The sequence below is a fragment of the Orcinus orca genome, chromosome 9 (genome assembly GCF_937001465.1).
Source record: "Orcinus orca chromosome 9, mOrcOrc1.1, whole genome shotgun sequence".
Lineage (NCBI taxonomy): Eukaryota > Metazoa > Chordata > Mammalia > Artiodactyla > Delphinidae > Orcinus > Orcinus orca.
In genome coordinates, this window is record NC_064567.1 from 13137796 (window position 1) to 13164918 (window position 27123).

At 36.0% G+C, this 27123-nt stretch overlaps 1 protein-coding gene across 5 annotated transcripts in view; it reads left to right on the forward strand.

Annotated features, from left to right (window-relative positions):
- BRAF (B-Raf proto-oncogene, serine/threonine kinase) overlaps window positions 1-27123 on the forward strand; it is a 163648-nt gene that overhangs the window by 98907 nt on the left and 37618 nt on the right. For all 5 annotated transcript variants that reach the window (XM_033432330.2, XM_033432332.2, XM_049715082.1 and 2 more), the window contains exons 8-13: window positions 2012-2168; window positions 8774-8810; window positions 12541-12677; window positions 13648-13765; window positions 15897-15981; window positions 17002-17178. In XM_033432330.2, the coding sequence (XP_033288221.1) occupies window positions 2012-2168; window positions 8774-8810; window positions 12541-12677; window positions 13648-13765; window positions 15897-15981; window positions 17002-17178 (711 nt within the window). The remainder of the gene's footprint in view (window positions 1-2011; window positions 2169-8773; window positions 8811-12540; window positions 12678-13647; window positions 13766-15896; window positions 15982-17001; window positions 17179-27123) is intronic.

The window sequence follows — 27123 nt, forward strand, 5'->3', positions numbered from 1 at the left end:
ATTGTGTACTACATGTTGCTGTCATAGTTTTAATTCAGTAGGTTTCAAGAATGACTTGCTGTCACTACACCAGATCAGTTGTGTTAATTAGACTACCCTATTCAGTTGTAGTAAATTCAGGCTTTTTCCACTTTTAAGTTCTAACTTAAAGTATGTTACTGCTTTGAGACTTTAAATCACCTGTAAGTAGTGTTTAAAAAGTGAGTGCACTTTCCAAAACTTTTTAAAAGCTAATATTGTCACTTCTACGTTCTTTTTACCTGCTCCCCATATCCCTTGCCAGTGGCTTTTATTGGCTGTCTAAAGCAAAAATAAAGACAGCTTTGTCACAAACTAAAAATTTCTCAATTATCAGAATAAAAAGGACCAGTAGAACATGCTAATTTTCTTAGAGGCCAGTTCCATCAGCCTTACCTATAATTCTCGTTGGTTTATAGCAGTTTTTTATTTATTTTTGTGGTATGCGGGCCTCTCACTGTTGTGGCCTCTCCTGTTGCGGAGCACAGGCTCCGGACGCGCAGGCTCAGCGGCCATGGCTTATGGGCCCAGCTGCTCCGCGGCATGTGGATCTTCCCAGACCGGGGCATGAACCCGTGTCCCCTGCATCGGCAGGCAGACTGTCAACCACTGCGTCACCAGGGAAGCCCCTATAGCAGTTTTTTTAAGTACATAATATTTTATTATTTTTATTTCCCTTCTAAGTGGATTCATTTACATAAAGTCAAAATTTCTTTCCCTACCCTTAAAAGTGTGCTTCAAAGAAGCACAGATTCTTGTTCAGATTCTATTAACATATTTTATTTAGAAGTTTTTTGTCACTATTTGGCTTCTTTGGCTGTTTCAACCTTTATCTAGTCCTTTTCTACTGTATTTTCTTCTCATTCCTCTCTAAACCCTCTGCCGTCTTAAAAATGTCTTTTTATTCCCTCAACATTGTCTTTCTGGCTGTCTTATTAACCACTAGATAATGCTGATTAGTTACAGAGTTTGCATAAGATGGGGTGCAACAATAACCAATCTCTGAAGAGAGGCTGTTAGCACTGAGTCATTCATTGGTCCCGGTGGAGCTCACTAAGACAGTCACACCTCGTCAGTCAAGTGACACTCATTTCTTAGCTCCCTAGGATACTCCTTCTGAGGGGCACAGACTTCTCACAGGTGCTTACAATCTATTCTCAAAACTTTAATGTGCTCCGTGAGTGCCAGGTTCATTTTGGGAGCAGTGAGAGATCATAGACTTTGTTATTTATCCACAGTACCAAAATAGGTCACTCTGTCACCTGTTTTGATGGTTTCATCAAAAAGCAGTTTTTACAAATATTTACTTTAATGCTTAATATATTATTTTCCTGTGTGTCTTGTATCGATTATTGGTCATGGTAAACATTTCAAAATATGAGAGATTGACACTCTGAGAATCATCTTTTGAATTTGGAAATGATCTTTTGCTATTATTGTTCAGGATTTTAATTCAACTCTTGTATAAAGCAATAGGTATATCTTTTAGGTCATGAGAAACACATGTATGTTTTTAAAAGATTTATAATTTCCTAATATTGATACTTCCCATAAAAAGTTCATTTTAGTAACTTCAACTATCAAGAAATGGCCAAGGTAGAAAAATTGGCAGACATTATTCAGTCACTGCCTACCTAGAGCATTTTTGTATAACTTTAAAGGACAAGCGTTGCTTCAGCTGATTAACAACAGGTAATTTTTAGCCATTTGTAGATTTCTCTGGAGTTTTCTGGATAAGAATCAGTGTTCTTATCATTGATACTCCCTGGAGTGTCTGCTTGAGCAAAGCAGCTTTGTCAGTGGTTGCAAGCACATATTAGTTTTTTAAACTAACACTTTTAAAAGCCATTACTGCTGGATTTTTAATGCTTTATTGTAAAGATTTTATTTGAGAATACGAAAAGAAGAAAATCTTTATATCATCCATTTTTCTATGTTATTATCTCTATAAAGTTGCTCTGAATCTTATCTTCCAATCACTTGATTTTTCCAGGCCCCCAATTCTCACCAGTCCGTCTCCTTCAAAATCCATTCCAATTCCACAGCCTTTCCGACCAGATGAAGATCATCGAAATCAGTTTGGACAACGAGACCGGTCCTCATCAGCTCCAAATGTGCATATAAACACCATAGAACCTGTCAATATTGATGTAAGTATCCAGCAGTGCTCGAAGTTAGAAAATTCAAGTGTGTTTCTTTATTTTTTCTGCTACATTTATAATATAGATCAGAAATAAGTGCCATCTTTCATTTATCACAGTTATTATAAGTGATAGACTTTTCATGAACTACAAATCAGGAAAGCCTTTCAGCTTCTCTGATGGCATAAAATATTTAACTGGCACCAAATTATAGAGTTATTCTTATTTTTTTCCTTATGACACCATCTCTGTAAAAGTCTTATCTTCATTTATTTAACAGGTAATCCACTTGACCATTTTGGGGTAAAGAAAAAAATAAGAGTACACTTGCATATTTCCTATTTAGATCAATTTGAAATCTTTACCTGAATATCTAAAAGTTTAACTTTGAGTTAAATAACCCTTAAGGATTAATCATTACTTTATGTACTTCTCATGCAAAGCTACCTTTTACCTTCTTTACTTTCTTGAGTATACCATTGGATTGCATCTCTACACAAATCAATTATTTTAGTCTCCTTCTGGGGCTGGTCACTCTTGAATTTTTTTACTTTCCCGGTTTATCTTACACACTATAAGTTAATTATGTACATTAGTGTCACTTCTTCGATTTGACCTTAACTCCTGGACAGCGGAAACCATTCCTAATATAGTTTCCTAACATAGGAACTATTAGGTGTTAGTTGGCACCTAACATAAGAGGTCATCAAAAAATATTTGTATTAGTAAAAGGGTTAGAAGACAAAGTAGAGGTCTGTTTCCCATAATATAGACCAGGGATCAACAAACACTTAAAGGGTCACATAGTAAATATTTTAGGCTTGTGTGTCATGTGATCTCTAATGATAGCTGTTGAACTGTGCCACTGTAGTGTGAAAACGGCCATAATACATCTTAAACAAATAGGTGAGGCTTTATTCCAGTAAAACTTGAGTAAAGCAGGTGGCCAGCCAATTGTATTTTGCCAGTCCCTGCTATAGACAAAATAGAAGGAAGAGATGAGAAAAAAGATGAGATACGCAGGATCAATCCAAAAGGACTGGTTCATTCAGCTATCAATACATCATCTCAGTAACTGAGTTACTGAAGATAATAAAGAGCCCTTGCTATCTGAGCTGTGGTGGGGTTGGGATCACTTCTCCCAGAATTTGTACTTTAGGATAAAAAATGTGGGTTATCCTCAGTCTCTGTCTGTAATAAGCAAGAAAACAAAAAAGCCACCAAATTTGTTTGCCTTGGAAAGTAATTATATTTAAAAAGGAATTTGAAACTGTTTCCCCATGTAAGCAGGATACTGAAGTTACTGAGGGGTCATGTGTATGTTAGAGGACAGGGGTGGTTCTCATTATACCGGCATTCCTTATGTGAGTGCTCATAAGGTTGAGTAAAGAAGGAAAAATTATCCTAACAGGAAAATAATCACTAATTAACAGACTCCCTTAATATTAGTCTCCACTCACATATCCCTCCCCATTTAATACCAGCTTGCATTCCAGCCCTTTTCCATCACTATCCAACATTTCAGTGAAAACATAAAGCACATTGATTGTGAATATGACAACAAAAAAAAGATTTTAAGGATTTTATGAAGACAGTGAAAAAGTCACTTGGTAGAACTACTCACATCTTATAAAGTCATTGAGAAATAAGGGTACAGCAGAATTAAATTAGTCCAGTTAACAGTAAAAGAGAGAAAGTCTATAAGGATGACAAGAGAATAGGCTTTTCAAGTGAAAATGATTTAAATATCATAGGATTGATGGAGGGCTTTGAGGGAATTGATGAAGTCCTTTAAGATTTTTATAAAAATGATTATGATTGTGATGTAAAAGATGAATATGAAATTAAGAATTTCAATTTGTGCTGTCGTAAGTTTGATATTATTACCAATGAAAACTTGATTTTTTCTGTATTCTAAGGATTAGCATACTGTTGAAATTATAACTTAAAGTTTTGTTGAATGTAAAAGAAAATAAACTTTTTATAAATCTTAATTTCATTTTTCAAGATACATTCCCAAGTCAGACTTTCTTCCTATATTTTACTATGAAATTTTTTCTCTATTTTTATTGGGTTCATTTAAAGTAGGCTTTTCTTAATATCAATTTTTCTCAACTAATAAGGTCTTCTTCTATCTGGCTAGACCTGAATATAAAGGAAAAAAAAATAGGAGAGGGAAATATGGAAATGAGATTGTGTGAAATAAGAAATCAAATCTTATTTTTACGTTAGATCTATTGTCAGTATGTTCAAAGTTGTTACCTTTGTATTTACTTTCAAAACTGACGTTCTTTTAGACTATTTCTCTTTATGTCTTAGTGTTACTAAGTTTCTCCTATTGTCTTAGGCTTGAACATTTGGAGTGTCATCTTTATATCTTGCTTTTTCATCTTCCCCTATAAGCAAATAGTCATAAGGATCACCTTTCCTTTTGATATACGTCTCAAATTTGTTATTACTACCACCATTTGGGCCCATATTTCTTCACTTGAACTACTTATTACATTAATCTCCTAAATAGATTTCTTGCCATTGATTTCTCTCTGCCCATTTCCATTCTTATTGCTATTATCAGAATAATTTTTTATAAGACCTCTATCATCATCTGTTCCTTTGTTCCAAAACTTTCATTTACTTCCCATTGAAAAATATAAACCTTTTAGCATTTCATTCAGTTTCAGTCATTTCATTCAATTTCAGTCATTATTTGTTATTTATTATTCCAGTAAACCAGATTTAATATTTACTCTGGTATAGGCACTGTGTCAGAATAGGGAATTAAGATGAATTAGCACAGTTTTTGCCCTCAAGGAGGTCACAGTCTAATGGAAATGGATGAATCAGCCATATAAATAAATAAACACAAAATATACAGTGATAGTTTATAGAAGGGGATGATAAACCCTACCTGGTTAAATCTAGTAATGTTTAGCAGAGAAAGGACAACATTTAAGCCAGACTGTAGAAGATGAATAGGAAGGAGTTGAAGTTTATTCAGTGCACTTGGTGGGGGTTTTAAGAAGGAAGGGCATTTGTTAAGGAAATGGTATGTGCAGAAATATAGAAGTACCTTTATGTGGGTTGTAATGAATAGTTGGTATTGTAGGAGTTTAGGGTTCAGGAAAAGGGTGGGTAATGGTAGAGGATGAAACTAAGTAGGTAGAGTCCACACTGAAAGACATTATGTTATTATTCTGAGGTCACTATAGTAGTTGGTAATAGGGGGTCCAATAAACTGAGTGGGAAAGAAAGTGATCAGCTCTTTACTTTAGAAAGTTCTTTTGAATTAGTGAGAGATTTGATAGGCACGATTGTTAGGATGGATACTGTAAATGGCTACTGTTAATGCTTATTATGTGCTAGATACTTTACATAAATTTTTTTATTCTTTCCTCACAAACACTTGTGAGTTAAGTAGTAGTATTTTCCTTATTTTACTGTTAAGAAAATTAGATTTAGAGATATCAAGAAACTTACCCCAGATCACACAGGTGATAAATGATTGAAATGGGGTAAAACCTGGCCTTTCATTCTTATCTCAATCACTGTTCTATATAGTAGTAGAGGAGAGAAGTGAAAGAGATGAGAGGTAATAAAAGATAATGCCTAGGGACTTCCCTGGTGGCACAGTGGTTAAGAATCCGCCTGCCAATGCAGGGGACACGGGTTCGATCCCTGGTCTGGGAAGATCCTGCATGCTGCGGAGCAGCTAAGCCTGTGCACCACAACTGCAGAGCCTATGCTCTAGAGCCCATGAGTCAGAACTACTGAGCCCGCGTGCCACAACTTCTGAAGCCCACGCACCTAGCGCCCGTGCTCTGCAACAAGAGAAGCCACCGCAGTGAGAAGCCCATGCACTGCAACAAAGAGTAGCCCCCTCTCACCGCAACTAGAGAAAGCCTGCGCACAGCAAAGAAGACTCAATGCAGCCAAAAATAAATAAATGGTAATTTTAAAAAAAAGGTAATGCCTAGAGTTGTCTGGCTTAGGTGGATAGATAGTATTTATTCTATCCATTAAGATAGGAAATGCCAAAGGAAGAAGAACAGGGATTGTAGAAATGAAAACGTTAACTTTTATTTTGGACATCTTGACTTTAAGATGTCTGTGGAACTTTCCTTGTTTAGAAGTGCAGTAGCAGTTGAAATAAGGACCTTGAGTAGAGATACAGATTTAGAAATAATTAGCCTATTTTTGTCAGTTAAAGTCATGGATGTAAGTGATATTACTCAAAGACTATATGTAAACTGAAAAGAGGGTAGACATGCAACCCCAGTAAACATTAACATTTGAGATACAGACAGAGACTGTCATTCTCTGTCTCCATTTTAGGCTTCTCTTCCTAACTTTAGCTTCAAATAAGTAAGAGAAAGTAGTGTTGCAGAAGCTAAAGGGAGAAAAGGGGACTTCAAGAATGCTTAAGTAGTTGATGTCAGTTGCCATTGAGACTCAAATGAGATAAGGACTGGAAATGACTATTGAATTGGGCAATTACAATGTCATTTTTACTTCATTGAGAGCTGTTTTAGAGGACTGTTGGAGGATAGCAAAACCAGGTAAAGATGTGGGATTAAGTGCCAATTTTGAGAAGCTTGGCTATAAAGGAATGCTGAAAGGGCCATAGATTGAAGCAGAGACTTGAGCATATTTGTATCTTCAGGGGAAGAAGCAAGTGAAGAGAGAGGTTAAAAATAACAAGAAAGAATAACTGAGGTAGTAAAATTTCTTGAACTTGGAAGTGATGTTCCTCAGAGGCTATGAGGAATTAAAGATGAACATAACTAGCTCCGCAGCTCTTTACAGGCAATATGACCATGGGCAGATGACTTAACCTTGAGGCCTATAGTGTCTACCCCTTGTAGTGATTTGAAAATGCTTATTGTTCTTGGCACAAAATAAGAATTCAAAAATTATAGCTAATATTATTATACAAATGTTTGTAGATATAGAGGCAGAACAGAATGTTCTTTGATAGCTTCTGTTTTCTCTGTCATGCTAAGAAAGGGAAGAGATATAAGTAAGAAAGGAACCCCATAGGAGATTGGCAAAAAGTTTGAAATAGCCAGTATTGGAATACTAGAAGATCCTATTTAACCTAGGTCACATAGATAAAGATTGTCAAGGAGCTTTAAGAACATATTTGAGATTGGAAAATATAAGTTTATGGTGGTTATTAGCAGTAGGTTGTCTAGAAGACTTTTTTTTTTTTTTTTGCCACGCCTCTCAGCTTGCAGGATCTTAGTTCCCCGACCAGGGATTGAACCCGGGCTACGGCAGTGAAAGCGCAGAGTCCTAACCACTGGACCACCAGGGAAGTCCTCCTCTGCTTTTCTTTTCTGCTTTCCTGTCTGCCCCTCAAACCCCAACACTTAGATCATCTTCTTCAAATGCTTCACCAATGGCCAAGTTCTATAGTTATTTATTTATCCTTTGAACTTACGTAGCATGAAGAATCTTTTCACCCATGCTATTTATTTGGCAATTAACTAAGCAACTTTGGCACCTTTTTTATTGTTTTCTTAAGCCCTTATTCTTATATCACATAATTTCTATGTGTGTATATCTTTCTTACACTTAGATTATAAGCTCTCAAGAACACAAAGTTAGTGAGACCACCATGATTTTTTATATTTATTGATAGTCACACAACCCCTAACATTAGCATCTTATTTGGAGATAAGAGTATTTGTTGATTATTCTGTAGAAAATGTTAAATGCTTTATATAATACATTGAACATGACAGAAATACATCTGTAAAGAATGTGCTCTTTGTTTTAGCCTATAAACGAAAAGCTGCCTATTTGCAAAGAGACTTATTTAGAGACCTCATATTTAAGTTATACTGGGTAGATTAAGTTCTGTCTGTCAGGGTCCAAATTGCACTGTATTGCCAGTAGGCTCTTCCCCCACTGCCCTGCCCCACGTTGTCTGTTGTAAAAAGCTGTATTTTAATAATAAAGACAATTTTTTTTTCCCCTTCTAGTGTGTCCTTACACATTTATATTTTTATAATTGTATCAGTGTACATTTAATTTTGTATTCTTTTTTATTGTAAACATGTTTTATGAGTCAAGGTTCATAATTGTTTTAGTAGCTACATAATACTTACTAAATTGATACACTATAGTTAACCAATATGTCAATATGCCTAAAATAGGGAAATAATTTCTGGTTTTTTAGTATAATGGATAATGTTGCACTAAACATCTTTGTGCATATCATTTTTTTCTTCTGAATTATTTCCTTAGGAAAAATTCCCAGAAGTGGAATTACAGGATCAAAGGGTATGAACATTTTATGGCTCTTAATATGTGCCAGTAGAATTTTTTTTTAAGAATTAATGCAGCCATTGGTTTTGAATGGCCTGAAATGGATTTCAGCATTTCATCAGGACTAATAATCCCTTCAATCTAGGGTTAGGTTGGCGAGTGCTTCAAATTTTTTATTTTATCATGTTCACTAGCTAATTCCATATTCTTTCTGTTTTGTGAAGTAATTTATAAGGCAGGTATTATTTTGAATTAACCTTTCTGTGAATGCTTAATGGAAAATAAAATTTTATTACTTTCTTACCATATTCTTTGATTAAATATACATTACTATTTATTTGTAGGACTTGATTAGAGACCAAGGGTTTCGTAGTGATGGAGGTAAGTGGTGATTTCAATTAAAAAAAAAATCAGGGAAAAATGCAATTGCTTTGCTGCTTGTCTCCTTTATATTTGCTTCTTTCATGAAACACAGACACAGAGAAAAATGTGCAGAGAAAAACCAAAAATTGTTTGCTTTTCTGTAGTATTTATCATTTATCTCTAATAAAATTTTAACTAATTCATAGCCAGAGAAAAAGAGAGGACATAAAAGGGAGTCTTAAATGTACTATCTACAGTTTTTTAGATGTTGTTATCGAGGAGAGATCCTTAATTTTTTTACCCACTTTATTCCTTACCATCTCCACTAATACTTAAAGATTGAGCTTACAACCAGTTAAAACTTGACTCCCCTACATCATTCTTGGGGAGAATCCCTGGGGTTGCCTGCTACAACTTGCCAGTTTGTTAGACATTGTCAGCCACTTCCCTTCAGCTTTCTAGAAGGCTTTGGAATATATACTTTATAGCATGGACCCCTAATAGAAAAGCCTAGTTCCCGTTTTACTAGTCCAGTAAATAAAATAAGCAAATGAGAAACTGAATTGAGATTTCTTACAGAATTTTCATCAGATGTTCACTCTAGCACACAGTGAAAATTGGGAGCATAGCAAAACATTACTTTAGAAAATACTTTTTAAATAAGATTTTACTCCCATAAGATTTTTCTAAGAGATGGTGTTTGAAACTGTCTTGACGTTTTCTTCCAGGTGGTCCTTTATGCTTACCTCTTCAGCTGTCTTCTATTTAATAAGGAAGCCCTACAATACCTGCATATCTTGTTTAGAGTTGGTCTCTTCACTGTGACCTGCTTTATATTCAAAATATCTAAGCCCAGACTCAAAGATACTTTATGTTGAATAAACATTGAGTAAACCATCTTTTGTTGTAATATTTATATATACCTGTGGACCTACCAAAATAATAAGCCTGCATTATGCACTCTGGACTTAGTATTTACTATAGCACATAGTTATAAAAGTTTTTTTTTTTTCCTGTTTGTTGTTCCATGAACCCACCAATTAATGTTGCTGCCAGTATGACTTTCATGTCTTAATAGCTGTGGCTTTTGATAATTTTGCCCAATACATCCAGCATTTAAATGTTGCCATCATGTTAGCATCACAGAGTTAACTTAGTCATAAAAATTGCCTGCTTAGTACCAAAAATCAAATGCCATTTCTTATCCTTTTTGTGAATCACTTTATAAAGAATCATTGGAATTTTATGAAAATAAGCAGATTTTTTAGACATCCAGAATTATTTTGTGAAGCAGGCTTCAACTCATTTATTCCCCGTGACTTCTTTCATTTCTTCTGTGTGTCTGTCTTCCTGTGTTTGCCTGCCCCTCTCTTTTTCTTCTAACAGCCCCTTTGAACCAGCTGATGCGCTGTCTTCGGAAATACCAATCCCGGACTCCCAGTCCCCTCCTACATTCTGTCCCCAGTGAAATAGTGTTTGATTTTGAGCCTGGCCCAGTGTTCAGAGGTAGTTGGGCTCTTCTTTCTTGTTTTCACCCAAAGCAAACTAAATATAAACAACAGATACTGTTTGTGCCTCACCCTCACAGTGTGTGTTTGTAAGTGTGAGAGTTTTCAGTACTAAATTTCTGCTTGGCCTGGCTGGAATGCTCTGAATGTGCTTCTCACACATACTCACTACCACAAGCTTTCTGTATGCTGTCTGTCATAAATTTTTAAAAGCAAGAAAATTCTGAGTTGAGATTTCCATCTTGTTTTTTGTTATATTACTTACTTTTTGGTCTTGATTATTTCTTAAACTCGGTGGGTGACAGTAAATAATGTGGGGAGGGGCTTCTTCAAGTTGAATTTATTTTACTTTAATCCATTTAGCTGATAACCTTGATGGCTGCTAATAATGGTTATCAATTTTTTTGGTTTTTTAAAAAAGTGGAAATCCCTATTATGAGTTCTTACTAGACTTTTTGCTTTATTCTTCTGTAAATGTGTCCTTTTTTTTAAAACGTAGGACATGTATATTTTATATCAAAGGTAGGGAACCTTGTTATAACCTTGTTATATTCACTAAGAAAGAAGATTTGTAATATATTTGGGGTATTTTAGCATACTTCAGAAAATTAGGATTTATACTTTCAGTTATGCCCTCATGTGAGGAAAAAGTTAGCAGTATAATTTCACTCATCCATTTTATCTTTTCCATCCTTTAATTACCGGTTAAACTGATTTTTAAAAATTTAAGTCAAAATTTAGATGGGTATCTTGCTGTAAATATTTTTAATGAATTATATTTACTGGCTTTTCCTGGTTAGTGTCTTTTAACTTATTCTGAATGTAATGGTGGCATTTCAGATTTTTGCTCTCTCAGCCCAACTTTCTCAGAAAATCCATGGAATGGGCTGGAAGTTACAGAGTACTGAGTAGTGTAATTAAAGTAAGTGATACAATACAGCACTGAGTAGGTCAGAATTGTGAAGCCTGGGTGAGCAGTTAAGGCTTTATGATGTTGAAAATTATCAGTGGAAGGCAGAATATGGATTGTGCTCTAATTAATAGACATTCTAGATACCATTTTCTTTTAGAAAATTGCATGTGAGGTCATGGAAATTCCACATGATGACATATGTGGTGTAGTAATGAGAAAAGTTCTACACAGTTTTAACATTTAAATGTTGCCATTAGTATTCTGATCCTTGTTCTTTGAAAGATAGTGACTTTTTAACTAGAGAATAGTTATCTACTTTTTTAAAAAATTGAAGTCTTTTTGTTCTGTATGTGCAAACATTACCTAGCATCTCAGTCCTACTTAGCTATACTCAGGCCCCACTAGGAGTCATTGCTCTGAACCCCTCTGAACCAGGTGCTTTCTGTACATGAATTGGGATTTTTGCTCAATCAGCATTTGGAAAAATGTCCATCACAAAGGTATGCAACCCTGCCAACTGAGTCCATTTTCAAAGAGTGTACCCCTTGGACTCGTTCGGCTGATAAAATTTTTCCATTTGTAGTAACTTGGCTGAGAGGCCACAGCACTTACCTTGGCCTCATTTTATAGGCAGAGGTTTTTCAGAAAGTCTTGAGAAACCTGCTTGGCTTTGTTTGCATTAACTTTGTTATGCAGGTAGAATTTCATCTTTGTGTAGCAAAATAAGCCTCCAGGAACCAATGAAAGTGACCAGTATCTCTCACTCTTAAATAGTATAGTATATAGTATAGGATTTTTAAAAATTTCAGTGGCTAATATGAAAGAGCCAGGTAATGTCAGCATTATGGCCGTTATCAGAATATGTTTCCATTTGGGGAATTTCTATCTTTTTTTTAATTGATAGGCTGTTAAGGTAACATAATTAAAAGTTTATTTTTTATATTCGCTTTTAAGTTGATTTTGCTTCTTATTTTTTGATCAAAGAAAAAACTTGGGAGTATTTTTTAGTGTTTATCTCTTATTTTAAAAAGATTATTTTTCTCCTAGACTCTGCACCAATAAACAAAGTATATATCTGTAATCAGATGTTTTAAAGGTCATTAAATTGACCAGAAAGCTAAAAGTATAAAACTAAAAGAAATTGTAGTTTTTTAATTTAAAGCTAGTCACCAAATGAGGCTCCTTTTTTGCCTGTCCTTTCCAAATGGTATTAGAACATATACTGAATTTTTAAAATAAGTCTAAATCTCCCTCTACCCTCTGCCCCCAATAAGCTAATGTACTTGATCCTCCTTTAATAGATATATTTTTCCTTTCACTAACTCAGGATCAACCACAGGTTTATCTGCCACGCCCCCTGCCTCATTACCTGGCTCACTCACTAATGTGAAAGCATTACAGAAATCTCCAGGACCTCAGCGAGAAAGGAAGTCATCTTCATCCTCAGAAGACAGGAATCGAATGGTGAGAGTGTATGATATCTTTTTTCCTCTAAGTTCTGTCTTCTTAGAAGTCATAGCCAAATGTAATGTCACCTTTTAGATATATGATATCTAGTGGCATATATGTCCATATTTGACACAGAATTCCCATAATCAAATAAATTTAAGAGCTGATAGTTTTTTGCTTAAAAACAAAACACAACACTGATTTTTGCTCTCAACTGTAATATAATTGAGTAAAAGGCAGTTTTGGAAGAGCAAGAATAGTGTTGTTTCTAAACTATGGAAAGAGAGTAAGCTAGTATTTTAGGAGGCATGATTAGGCATGTATGTTCTAAAGAGTTGGTCTGAAATACAAATATCTACCAAAGGACATTCTTCCCTAATGAAAAATTAGCTATCTGCTGTAAATTAAATCTGTATTAAAAACTAATTATTTTAGCAATAGTATATGTTGGATATGTGGGTCCTTTATCATCCCAAAGTGATTGTATATGTTGATAAATTTTTTTAAGAGAGAGATTGGGTCAGATAAGATATATGAGGAAATTTAGCACTGACAGGGAGAAAGTAATTAGATTATCAACAGCCATAGTATGTTAACTTTTTGGCCTTTGGAGCCAGAACTAGTCACAAATGTGTAGCACTTATCTTGCTCCTAGTAGTCTTCCAAATGATAAAAAAGCTGCTTTATTTTATTGATTTTAATAATAAAATTTAATAATAGTAACATTTCTGCTCATACCCAATAAATAATTTTTATTTTTTAATAAACGGTTTCCACCCTAATACTGACTTAGGTCTTAAACTTAAGTTCTATATTGTAAGAATCATCCTTCTATGATTCCTCTAGAGTGTGGGGTTTTTTCCAAAGTTCTTGCTCTCTTCCTAACTTATGTCCCTTTCAGGAACAGGGAAATGTACTTAGTGTGAAGCATAAGATTTTCCTTTTTTGTTTGCCTTGGCTTGACTTTTGCACTATTTTTATCAAGAAAACACTTGGTAGACGGGATTCAAGTGACGATTGGGAGATTCCTGATGGGCAGATCACAGTGGGACAAAGAATTGGATCCGGGTCATTTGGGACAGTCTACAAGGGAAAGTGGCATGGTATGTAATACGGTGACCTTGTCACAAATTATAATAATAGAATATAATAACTTTTGTAAAAATATATCAAAGGGAGTATTCACTGTTTGCATCACTAAGCTAATTTTGATCAGATGCAAGAGTCCTCCAAAGGTTTATAACAGAAATTATGGGAAATAAAAACTGGATTCACAGCAGCCAGAAGTTTAATCATTATACTACAGTAATAATTTTTAAAGATGATCCTCCAGATGAGCTAGTCCCCAAGATTTTTTATTTTTATAAGTCTTTCTGCTGGTAATTTTATTTGTATTATAAACCACAAGTAAACATATAAAAAGAGTGCTTACCAAAGGAAAGAGTGGGCAGTAAACATACAAAAAATGTTCAGTCTCACTAGTTGTGAAAGAATTACAAATTCAAAAAATAGAAATCATTATTGCCTCTCAAATGACTTATATTTCTTTGAAAAGATAATCAAATGGACAAAGGTTTTTTTTTAAATTGATTATATTTAGAGTTGTGATTGTAATGCTGCTGGTGGAAACATAAATTGCTATGAATTTTCTGGAGGGCAGTTTGGCAATATGTATATAGAGCCAACAGTTCCATTTGTAGAACAGGAACAAACAGATGTGTGTGCAAGTATATTCATTAGAGATTTGATATTAATGAAAAATGGAAATAACTTAAGTGCTCATTAATAGAGGAAGGAATAAATAAATTGATAACCTCCATATATGATTATATAGAAATTAAAATGGTATGGTAGATGTCTATTTTATGGAAAAGCGTATGTAGTATATTTTAAAAGCAGTACGTATAATATCCCATATTATGAAGCTACATATAAATATATATAACATAATTTTTTAAATGACCATCAGTATTTTAGTATATATCTTTTTAGGTTGCCTTTTTCATATGTATTTATAAATATTTATACTGCATACATATAGAAGCCTAGTAGGGTATACATCAATAGGTTAACAATGGTCATTTCACAGTGACATGATTATGGGAAATTTTAATTTTACTCCTTTTGCTTTCAAAATGTTTAATTTTTTAATTTTAAGTTTGGTTTTTTTTTTTACTATAAGCACTTTATTTGATAATCAGGAAAAATCAGTAAGTTAGTTTAATTATATTGAAATATACATGCAAAAAAGTACACATAAGTGTACAAGTAGCTAAAATTTCACAAAGTCAACACACTGTTCAATAAACAAAACATTACCAGCACTCTAGAAGTCCTCCTTATGCCCTCTGCCCCCAAGGGTAACCACTGTCCTGACCTAAACAGAAATAATACAGGATGTACTCCTTTGTATCTGGTCCTTTTTACTCAATATTGTTTATAAGATTCATCTATATTATTGTATGTAGTTGTAGGTTATTCATTCTCTATATAGGGTTCGTTGTGTGACTGTAGCATGACTATCTACTGTGTGATGAGCATTTGAATAGTTTCCAGTTTGGGGCAATTATGGATGCTACTTCTATGAGTATTCTTAGTACCTGTCGTTTGGTGAACACGTGTCCAAGTTAGTTGGTATATACCTAGGAAAGAATTGTGGGGTCCGTAGTAGGTACTGCCAACAGTGTTTCAAGTGGTTGTACCAATTTATACACCCTTTGGCAACGTGTAAGAATTGTACCTGTTTCACATGCGGTTTTGTGTGTTTTTTAAATAATTTTCCTAAGTAAAAAGCAACAAGTGATCCATGGATTTGAAAAGGTGTTAAATACTCTGATAAAGAAGTCTGCACTTTTCTATTTCAGCCAAGTTGCATTGGGCCTGTCTACTGCAGTTTTAACATTCAGTTAGTGAATGCGTCTAATTTAGTTTTGTTAAATAACTAGGAAAATATCATGGGTGTTTAATTGGTTAAACTAAATTTCCAGGGGAAAAATGAGATTGGCTGGTTTTTTTTGGATTGGTATTTTGAAATACTAGTATAGGAATATTATTGTTAGTTTAGTTTTTATCCTTAGAAAATTAATGCAGTTTAGGAAGTTAAGGTATAATTTATTTGCAGTTTATAATGGTATAGTTTTAAGGCCGTAGTAATTAGTGAAAATACCCTAGGTTTTTTTATATTTTTAAATTTTAAAAATTGGAATGACATTTGGAATGGCAATTACCTTTTAGGTGATGTGGCAGTGAAAATGTTGAATGTGACAGCACCCACACCTCAGCAGTTACAGGCCTTCAAAAATGAAGTAGGAGTACTCAGGTGAGCTTGTGTGAATCACGTTTTCCAGAGAAGTTATCTTGATCAACTTGCGTTTTCCAGTGGTAGCCACTGTTAGCTTTACAGACTTACTTAAAATGAATAAAACAAAGTTTGTCTGAGTATATTTTGTCTTTAACTGTATTCTTTTAAGTGGTATGCAATATTACATAGTACAGCTGATAGAAATATTAATCCTAGAGTGAATTAATGGAAATACAGTGTTCTGATCACGAGAAGTAATACTTCCACTTATGGAGACAATGCTCTCAAAATTCTAAGCTTATCAGAACACATTTAGAGATTATATCAAGCCCTGGAACTTGAGGAAAATTAACAAACTAGAACATGTCCAGGCAAGGACAACTTAGGTGGGAAGGATTCTGGAACTGTAACTTAGGGAGAAAATAGTCAACAGAACTGAGAATATTTGGGTCCATAGAAGGCTGTTATGTTCAAGAGGATATAAACTTACTTGTTTCATTGCAGAGAGCAGAACAGGGAATCCAGTGGCGGAAGTTGTAGGAAAATGATTTTTTCTCAACCTAAAATTTTACTAATACTAGAACCATTTTAAAAGAAAAAAAAGAGGGGACTTTCCTGGTGGTCCAGTGGTTAGGACTGCAAACTTCCACTGCAGGGGGCACAGGTTCAATCCCTGCTTGAGGAACTAAGATCCCACATGCCGCGCAGTACAGCCAAAAAAATTTTAAAAAGAAAGAAAGAAAAAGAGTATTGGGAACAGGCTACAGTCTCAGTGATAAACTTCCCATAATTGAAGGTATTTAAGGAATCTCTAGTTGCCTATCTATGAGGTATACTAAAAAAGATGTTTATGAAAAGGGTAGGATGTTAGACTAGACAGTTCCTAAAGTCTCATCTAAATTTATCCTTCTGTTGGCTTTTTTAAAAATACCTTTTTCTGACAACATCTTATTAATAAGTAGACTGCTTCGGCCCTCTTTTTTAACATTTGCTAAAGTTTATCAACATTTACTATTTACTGTCACATTTCTTTTACAGGAAAACTCGACATGTGAATATCCTACTCTTCATGGGTTATTCAACAAAGCCACAACTGGCTATTGTTACCCAGTGGTGTGAGGGCTCCAGCCTATATCATCATCTCCACATCATTGAGACCAAATTCGAGATGATCAAACTTATAGATATTGCACGGCAGACTGCACAGGGCATGGAGTAAGTTCCATTCTATTAAATCTCTTGTAAGTTACTTTTGAAGACCATTGAGGATATTTTAAAGGTTTTAGCTATTATTTTTTGACGTACATTTTCAGTTACTGTCCAGCAACATGTAGACACTTTTAACTAATGGCTAGCAACATGATATTTGAAATAAAATAGCCTCTGTCTAGTATAGTCTTCAAAACATATATCAAATATTGATAATAAATATATGGCTACAAATTTATGTTTAGCATGCTGTAATTTAGCTAAGCAATAAGGGTTCAAAAGACAAAAATAGGCCAAAAAAAAAAACCCACTAAAAAGTCATTAACAGTTATTGAAGTATATAAAATGATTGTTAGTTATCCTTTCAAATTTTTTCCACGTACCCATATTTTCTATTGCAAAATGATCATCTGTGTGAAATAAAGAAAAAGTAAAATAAAATGAAAGTCTGCATTTTGATCCTTCTTGAGGATTTCAAGTTGACTTGTTCATATACATTGAATTTTGCTGTGTAATTTAAAAGATAAAAAGTTACTCTAGGGGCTTCCCTGGTGGCGCAGTGGTTGAGAATCTGCCTGCTAATGCAGGGGACACCGGTTCGAGCCCTGGTCTGGGAGGATCCCACATGCCGCGGAACAACTGGGCCCGTGAGCCACAACTACTGAGCCTGCGCGTCTGGAGCCTGTGCTCCGCAACAAGAGAGGCCGTGATAGTGAGAGGCCCGCGCACCGCCATGAAGAGTGGCCCCCGCTTGCCACAACTAGAGAAAGCCCTTGCACAGAAATGAAGACCCAATACAGCAAAAATAAATAAATAAATTTATTTTTAAAAAAAAAGTTACTCTGTAAAATTTATCATGGGTCAAAATAGGAAACTGACTACGAAGAATAAATTTTGCATGCAAGTACAAATAAACAGGTAAATCAAAAGGTAAAATTAAATAAATTTTGAAAGCACTTAGATGAAAAAATTTAAGTAAAATATGTTTGAAAGTTCCATAGGTAGTTTAAAAATATGCATGTGTCTTAAGTTAATTTAACATTTTATAGTATACAAATGGCTTTCACATGCATAGGCCATTATGTCATTTAATCTTTATAATGTTATGAAGTAGATTTTTTTTTTTTTTTTTTTTTTTGCGGTACGCGGGCCTCTCACTGTTGTGGCCTGTCCCGTTGCGGAGCACAGGCTCCGGACACGCAGGCTCAGTGGCCATGGCTCACAGGCCCAGCCTCTCCGCGGCATGTGGGATCCTCCCGGACCGGGGCACAAACCTGTGTCCCCTGCATCGACAGGCGGACTCTCAACCACTGCACCACCAGGGAAGCCCAGATATTTTTATTTTATGTTTACAGATAAGGAAACAGGCTTCTAAATGACTTGTCTAGACTCCACATTTAATAAGCAGCAGCAAAGGTGTTTAAGTCAGGATTTTTGACTCCCAAACCATTATTCTTTCCCCATAACCACTATAACCACTATACTGCTTTTACATTATAAAATTAGAATAAAAAAGGTAAAAGAGTATACATGTACTAATGCCTAAAACTCTGACTCAGGATCATTTGTAGCAAATAAGCATAGAACCAAGACTCAAAACCAGATCTAGCTGTTAAATCTTCCCACTGTCCTACCCTCTCTGTCTCAAAACTAGGCAATATATCTGTAATTTAGATTGTTTATAAACCTGTATTCAGCCAAAATCCTTATTGCAGCAAATTATTACCTTATTCAATAACATTAGCACTTATCCAGTAGACTTAAAACAATCCCACCTCTGAATCTGAATCTGTTCAAATCTGAAAGATTATATTAAAATCTTGCAAAGAGGGACTTCCCTGGTGGCACAGTGGTTAAGAATCCGCCTGCCAATGCAGGGGACACAGGTTTGAGCCCTGGTCCGGGAGGATCCCACATGCCGTGGAACAACTAAGCCTATGGGCCACAACTACTGAGCCTGCGCTCTAGAGCCCATGTGCCGCAACTACTGAAGCCTGCACACCTAGAGCCTGCGCGCCGCAACATGACAAGCCACCACAATGAGAAGCCCGTGCACCACAACGAAGAGTAGCCCCTGCTCGCCACAACTAGAGAAAGCCCGCACGCACAGCAATGAAGACCCAACGCAGCCAATTAATTAATTAATTAAAAAATCTTGCAAAGAGTAAACCTTGGCCAGAATGGTAAACATTGAGAGAGAAACAAAGCTTGTTCTGCTCCCACCCCACCAGTCTCTTTGCTGTTTCTTCAGCAGGCCAAGCATGCTCTTTCCTCAGGGCCTTTGTACTTGTTATTTTCTTTTGGGGATAAGTTCTCATGCCACAGATATTCATAGAGTTTCTCTCTTTTGTCTCTGTTCAAATGTTGCCTTTTAAAGGAAGCCTTCCCTGATCACCTTATATAACATTTTCCTGCTCCACTCTGTCACTCCATACCCCATTCTTGTTTTTGTTTTTAACACCCAATTCCATATAACATATTTGTTTATTGTCTGTCATCCCCACTAGAATACAAGCTGTACCAGAGCAGGGGTCTTGTTTTGTTCATTGTTTTATCTCTAATGCGTAGAACAAGGCCTGGCCTATGATAGATACATATGACAAAAATTTAAAAATGAAACCATGGTTACACACAACTGCGTATTATTGATAGGTTTACCTTCCAGAAGAGAAAGTAGTCACATCCTTGTCATATCAAAACTGAGAAATGTCAAGAAAAGGAAAAATAGTCAAAGAAGTAATAAAAGAATAACAGAGGGGAAATGTTTTTGCTATACACAGAGGCAGCAGAGAATAGTATTAAAAATTGTTTTAGAAACAGTAAGGAGGCAGTGAAGTGCCAGTGTCGATTAAGGTAAGAAGTGACAGGAGAGAAGAACACTATCAACTTGGAATCGTTCTGTGGTCTGAGGAATAGTTAGTTAAGAGGCAATATTTTCCCATTACTTTACAGTTTGGGATCGATAAGTATAAAGCTTTACAGTCAATTAATTTCTCTAAAATATTTTGCTTACATTTTTAAGTAACACTTACTATATGATGAGTATGTCCGGCTATGAATGTAGATCGTCCCATCAGTTTATCCTATATTTTAATAGCTGAGAAAGTATTAATTATAAAATGTAAGCCTTCTAACAGATTATATTTTTTATTACCAGCTTAAATTTAACCAAAGAAGATACAATTCCCTTCGGTTCTTTATAAGGCAATATATACAACTGGGGCTAAATGTACCAACACATCTTCAGTTTCTGAAGGCTTTGGCAGATTGCAAATCCTCTTATTAAGGTGGCTATGTGATTTTCAGGTTAAGGTGACAGGTTTTTGCTCTCTTGAAACTCCACCAAAACTATAATAATGAGAATTTTTTTGAAGCATGAACATATAAAGATGGAGAAAACAAAGAGGAAGAAAAGAATGGTAACATTTTAGAAGCTAGAAAGCAGATGGAGAAGTGATAATGGACATAGTACACCCAAAAAAACTAAATTATTAACTGACTGTGGAAAAATGGAAACCAACCTGATTTGTACCACAGAATTCTCAAGTCTCAAGAATTGGCACTGTGAGGTTATCTCTGGAGGAGAAAGAGTACATAAATGAAAAGGCCTGTCTGAAATGTTTCTCTAAATCCCTTCTGCTCTGTGCCACTGGGTAGATACCCCATCCCTACCCTGGCAGTACACTGGAAATGTATTCTCTGGAGAGGGGAGAAACTCTCTGGACCCAGGACCTAGGGGGAAATGGCGGGGCGGGGGGGAGGTGAGTTACTGCTTACTGAGTGATGGACGGAGAGTTCCCCAGTACTCTCTTTTCATTTGCTTCCCAGACTGCTGGCAGCCAAACCTTCCCCTTCAGGCAAGAGATTGGAAGAGTTTTGTCTGAGGAATCTTAACAGCCAAGAGTAAAGACCCAAAGGTAGTGATATCAGGGATTCCACCTAGATGGGAGTACATGGGAGTTCAAAAACAAGAAGCCCATCTGTATGCTCAAAGCTTTCCGTAGCCTTTTAGTCTCAATCTGAGTAAAGACAAATTATCTCTCAATTACCAGACATCAGAGAGGAAGTCTCTGATGCCAGTGAGAGAGAACAAATGGGGGAAAAGGCAACTAGGAATAAACAAACACAATGCAAGGAGAAGAGATACCCCCCCCAAAAAAAACCTATCACTTTTCTCAGAGATAAAAGATTTTCTATCTATGAAACAAGAACAGATGCTTTATAAGGAACATTCAGATAACAATTTAAAATGTTAAAATGCTGATATTTACAGTACACTGGAAATTAATTTCCTTGCAATTATTAAACTTTTAAATGTCGGGTTCCTCTTCCCTTGTCTTCCACCATCATTTCACAAAGAACAGAACAAGCTAGATGTAGCTGACCAGTAACTCCATAGACTATTTAAATAGCTGCTTAATGTACTTCTGCACAGCCTCATTTCAAAATACTCTGCCCCCTGCATGATTTCCAGATGCTATTGAAAGTGATCTTTTCTACTTTGCAAAATTGACTAAAGTCACAGGGTATAAGCAGAATAAGAGCATCCTATCTCATTGTATAAAGTATTGAGGTCACAGTCATTCATAAGATAAAAACTTTAGTAATTAGGAAGGTGAATCATTGGGACTTTCAAATATGTCACCTTTATTGGATTATAGAATATAAGCACACGGTGAATGAGTGACATTTCTCCTGTGTGGTTCTGTTCTCTCTCTTCAGTAAAAGATCATTTCTGATTCCTAGGTTAACTTTAAGAGAGCAGAGCTATTCTAGTGGTAGATAATTAAAGACTCACTCTTAGGAATCAGGGTTCATGTAGTATGTTTATCATCTTCTCACCTGATAGTCATTGATTCAGCCTAAGGGCCAGGGTATTTTAAAGAATAATGTTACTAAAGAAATTTCAGGACTCGTCAGTCTTTTGTGCTGTTTCTTTGCAGGACTTTTCATTTCAGTCTAATATTTATTAATAATTTTAAATTAGGCTTTATTATAAAATTGACTAAATGTTAAATCAAGGAGGCACAAAGAAAAGGTTGTGGTCTGTTGTTTACTCACAGGAGTGTTATATTCTGTATATAAGGTGATTAAAAATAATTTGGGGATAAATGCTCACAATTTACTTTTTAAAATAATGAAGCGTATGCCTGCCTTTACTCATAAGTAAACCTAGTTATAGGAAAGATAGAAGAATGAATTGAAGCTGAGAAGATGGTGAACATGTATTAATGATTGAAAATAATTCTAATTAATTGAAGAATAATTCTAGCAAACGTCATTTTCTGGTCGATAAAAACAGTAATTGAGAGGAGGATGCTGATAATCACAAACAATGCAAATTAGAAGAAGCACACTATTTTTTACCCACTGGAATTGGGCAAATTCCTAAATTCTGGCAAGGTTAAGTGTTGATGAAGGTTAGGGGAATTGCTTACTGGGACACTCCTCATGCAACCAACCACCCTGGGGACATTTTGGAAGTATCTGTTAAAATGTACAGTGTTTGGCCTACCCCCAAGAAACACCAGCTTTTGTTCCAAGAGATGTGTATAGGAAGAGATGTATTACAGGAAAATATATAATAGTGAAAAATTGGAAACATAAATGTCCATCAGTAGAGGACTGATAAAGTTTGGCACATATGTGCAGGGAAAGAATATATAGCAGAAATGAATAATATATGTATCAACATCAGCTTTACAATATGTCCAGTGAGAAAAGCAAGCTGTAGCATGAGACCACTTAAAATTTTAAAAACAAAACATTATATATATTTATTTATTTATTTATTTTTGGCTGTGTTGGGTTTTCGTTTCTGTGCGAGGGCTTTTTCTCTAGCTGCAGCGAGCGGGGTCTACTCTTCATCGCGGTGCGTGGGCTTCTCATTGTCGTGGCTCCTCTTGTTGCGGAGCACAGGCGCTAGACGCTCAGGCTCAGTAGTTGTGCCTCACGGGCTCAGTTGCTCTGTGGCATGTGGGATCCTCCCAGACCAGGGCTCGAACCCGTGTCCCCTGCACTGGCAGGCAGACTCTCAACCACTGCGCCACCAGGGAAGCCCTATATATATTTTTTTAAGTCTTACATATATGTATGTAGAAGTATTAAAGCAAAGATTAGAAGGTATATGCCAAGCTCAGTAGTTGTTGTCTCCAGGAATGGCAAAAAGGGGTCAAGATGGGGATAGCTATCAAGCAGAGAGGGGCTTTAGCTTTACCTATATAAAATTCTTGTGGTTTCTGGCTTTTAATTAAAAAGATTCTACAGTTGTGTTTTACTTTCACAACCTTTTTACAGGTATAAATTTTTTTAAAAGACAGGAGGCAAATGTGTAAAAATTTAACCGTGTTAAGTATGGTGAGAATAAGTGATTTCTACATTAGCCTTTGTTGCAGTTTTTCTTAATTTCAAAATATAAGGTATTATAAGGAAATACATAATCATTATAGAAAATTTAGAAAATGTAAACATAAATAAGCACCAATACTCCACTGAGAGAGAAGTACCATTAGTGTTTTGATGTGTAGTATTGTGTATCTTTGCAGAATTCTGTATTTTAATACTGTATACAGTGGTTTGTTGTTGTCGTTTTAAATATGGAATCACACTGGTTTTACCTTTATTTTTTACTTGCTCTTATTTTAGACATCTTTACTGATCAATAAATATTATGTTCTGACTCCAGCTCTGATACTACTAGTAACTCACTCTTTTTTTATACCAACTATGTTTTGTGGTTTTTTATATACAGTGATATATTTAGCGATTACATAGTACTTTGTGCCAGACACTGTTCTGTGTACTTTATGTATACTACCTCAATTAATCCTCAACAACCCTGTGAGGTAGATCCTATTATTATCCCCTACTTACTGATGGAGAAACTATAGTTTAAAAGGCCAAGTGACTTGCCGCAAGCCCTTTGGCTCCAGAGTGTATTTCCTTAAACTCTACACTGTTCTGCTTCTTCAGTTTAGTCAATCCTTTCAACACCTCAAGTGAGCCCTTAATGCCATGCAGCAATCATACTTTCCCTTCCCTGGTTTTTTGCTCTTCCTCTCTCGTAGACACTCTCATACTTCCTTTATCCTCAGTTCTCCAACACCTCTTCTCCAAGAACTGTCAACTGATAACCTTGCTTGCCATTTCATTAATAAAATTAGAAGCACCCACCACAATATCTACCTACCTACCTACATTCATGCTCAGTTTTTCTGTTTTATCACTAAGAGTAAAAGCCAGTCCTTCAATTTTGTGCACTAGATTCCATCCCCTTTCTCCTACTCACTGACATCTTTTGAGTGGTTCTCTCCTGTACATCATCAGATTTTCCTTTTCTACTGGATTTTCTCCCATTTTAAAACATCTTTCTTATCATGCACATTTGGAAGAATGCTGACAATTGTTGAACCTAGGTGGAGGGCACCAGGGTATTTATTGTACTCTTCTTTTTTTTTTTTTTTTTTTAAGATGTTGCGGGTAGGAGTTTATTAATTAATTTATTTATCTTTGCTGTGTTGGGTCTTCATTTCTGTGCTAGGGCTTTCTCTAGTGGTGGCAAGCGGGGGCCACTCTTCATCGCGGTGCGCGGGCCTCTCACTATCGTGGCCTCTCGTTGCGGAGCACAGGCTCCAGATGCGCAGGCTCAGTAGTTGTGGCTCATGGGCCTAGTTGCTCCGCGGCATGTGGGATCCTCCCAGACCAGGGCTCAAACCCGTGTCCCCTGCATTAGCAGGCAGATTCTCAACCACTGCGCCACCAGGGAAGCCCCTATTGTACTCTTCTTTTAATTTTTCTCTATGATTAAAAATTTTCATAATAAAAAAGTTGTGGAGGTCCCTTCCTTGATCCCACTTCCCTCTGAAGATATCACCTCATTCCTCTTGTTTCTCTTATAGTAAAACTTCTCTACAGAGTTGTTGATACGCACTCTCTGATTTTCTTCCCTCCCCTTTTGTCTTGGACGCCACTCCAATCAGGCTTTTTTGCCCTGACACTTCACTGAAATATCTCTGAATAAGATAATTACCATGTTGCTAGATCCAGTGGTTAAATACTTAGTCCTCAATCTTTTTGACCCATCAGAAATATATAATGCATTTGATCACACTCTTTTTCATGAAACCTCTTCTTAATCCTTTAAACTCTACCACCTGGGAGCCTTTTCAAATGACACATTTTAGGCACCACCCCAGATCTATGGAATTGAAGACTGCATTTTAACAAGATCCCTGAGTGATTTGTATGCATACTAAAGTTTGAGAAACTCTACTTTAAATCATATTCTGATTTTCCTTCTCCTTACTATCTGTTCCTTCTCAGCTAATTCTTTTTCAACTCCTTAACCTCCCTAAATATTGGAATAGTCCAGGGATTACGTTCCTTTGGTAATCTCATCCAGTTTCGTGAGTTAAAATACCATTTAATTACCTTTTCTGTGCCAGTCTCCAGCCAGTTCATTTCCTCTGAACTCCAGACTGTCATATCTAACTGTGTGCTCAACATCGCTTGATTGTCTAATGGACATCTCAAATTTAAGATGTCTAGTTCTGAGGTCCTGATCTTTTTCCTCAAACCTGCCCTTCCAAACAGTCTTTTCATCTCAGTAACTGGCAACTCTGTTCTTAGGCTGCTTATGCCTGACATTTTGTACTTAATTTTTGACTCCTTTCTTTTTCTCATACCATACAACCAATCTGTTAATCAGCTCCTGTTAGCTCTATCTTTAAAGTATATCTAGACTCTTACAACTTCTCATCACCTATTTTCCTGTCACCGTGATTCAAGCCACAGTTATCTCTTGGCTGGATGAGTGCTTTGCTTCCACCCTTACCCACCCTCAGCTTACTCTCAGCACAGCAGCCAGAGTGGTCCTTTGAAGACTTGGGTCAGATTACGTTGCTCCTCTGCTCCTCAAGTGTCTTCACATTTCATGCAGAAAGGAAGCCTTATAATAGTCCTTGTAATGTGACCACCACCACAACCCTTCCTCCCCCACTGCCTATTTTACTCCCTCTCTCAGCTCATTCACTACTCTTCTCCCTCTTGCTCTTTCTGTTCCCAGCCAGTTTGCCTTCTTTGCCATTCTTAGAACATGGGAAGTACACACCTGCTGTAGGACTTTGCCCTTGCTAGTCCCTCTGCCTACTGTGTTCTTATCCCATATCTGCATGACTCCCTCCCCTCCTTTGAATCTTTACCCAAAATGTCCTTTGTAAAGAGGCCCTCCCTGGCCTAAAATTACAACCCCCTACAACTTAGCATTTTCTGTCTCCCACCTATAGAATACAGTATATTCTACTCATACATCTTTTTTATTTTCTATCTTCTATACTAAAATGCAAGCCCCTTGAGGGTAGGGATTTTCTGCCTTATCTCCAAGACTTAGAACAGTTGTTGCTTAGCACATGGTGGGCTTTCAATAAATATGTGTTAAATAAGTGGAAGAAAGAACCTATGAAGGTGAACATAATTATTATCTCCATTTTACAGGTTAGGAATCCAAAACTTAGAGAAATTATGTCATGTACCCAAGGTCGTATAGCTAGTAAGTGATACAGTTGGAATTCAAAGTGAAATCTGTACACTCAAAACCCATGCCCTTTCCACTATGCCTCTCTGGTCATGTCACTTAGGTCCTCTGGGCTCTGGTTTTCCCATCAGCATAAGTGGCATTATTGCCTTTTTGCTTGCCTCACAAGGAAACAAAAAGGTTATAAAACCAAGTTATGTAAAAATATCCTGAGAACTTGAAAATGCTTTACATGTACAAGAGGGTGACAGTAATTCTTTGTTTTCTTATAGAAGTTTTACAGTTTTTGCTTTTAGTTTTAGTTCTTCAACCCACTTCAAATTGGTATGAGGTAAGGGTTGAAGGTTTTTTTTCCTCATACGGGTATCCAATTGTCCCAGGAACATTTTTTCAAATATCTATCCTTTCCCACATTGAGC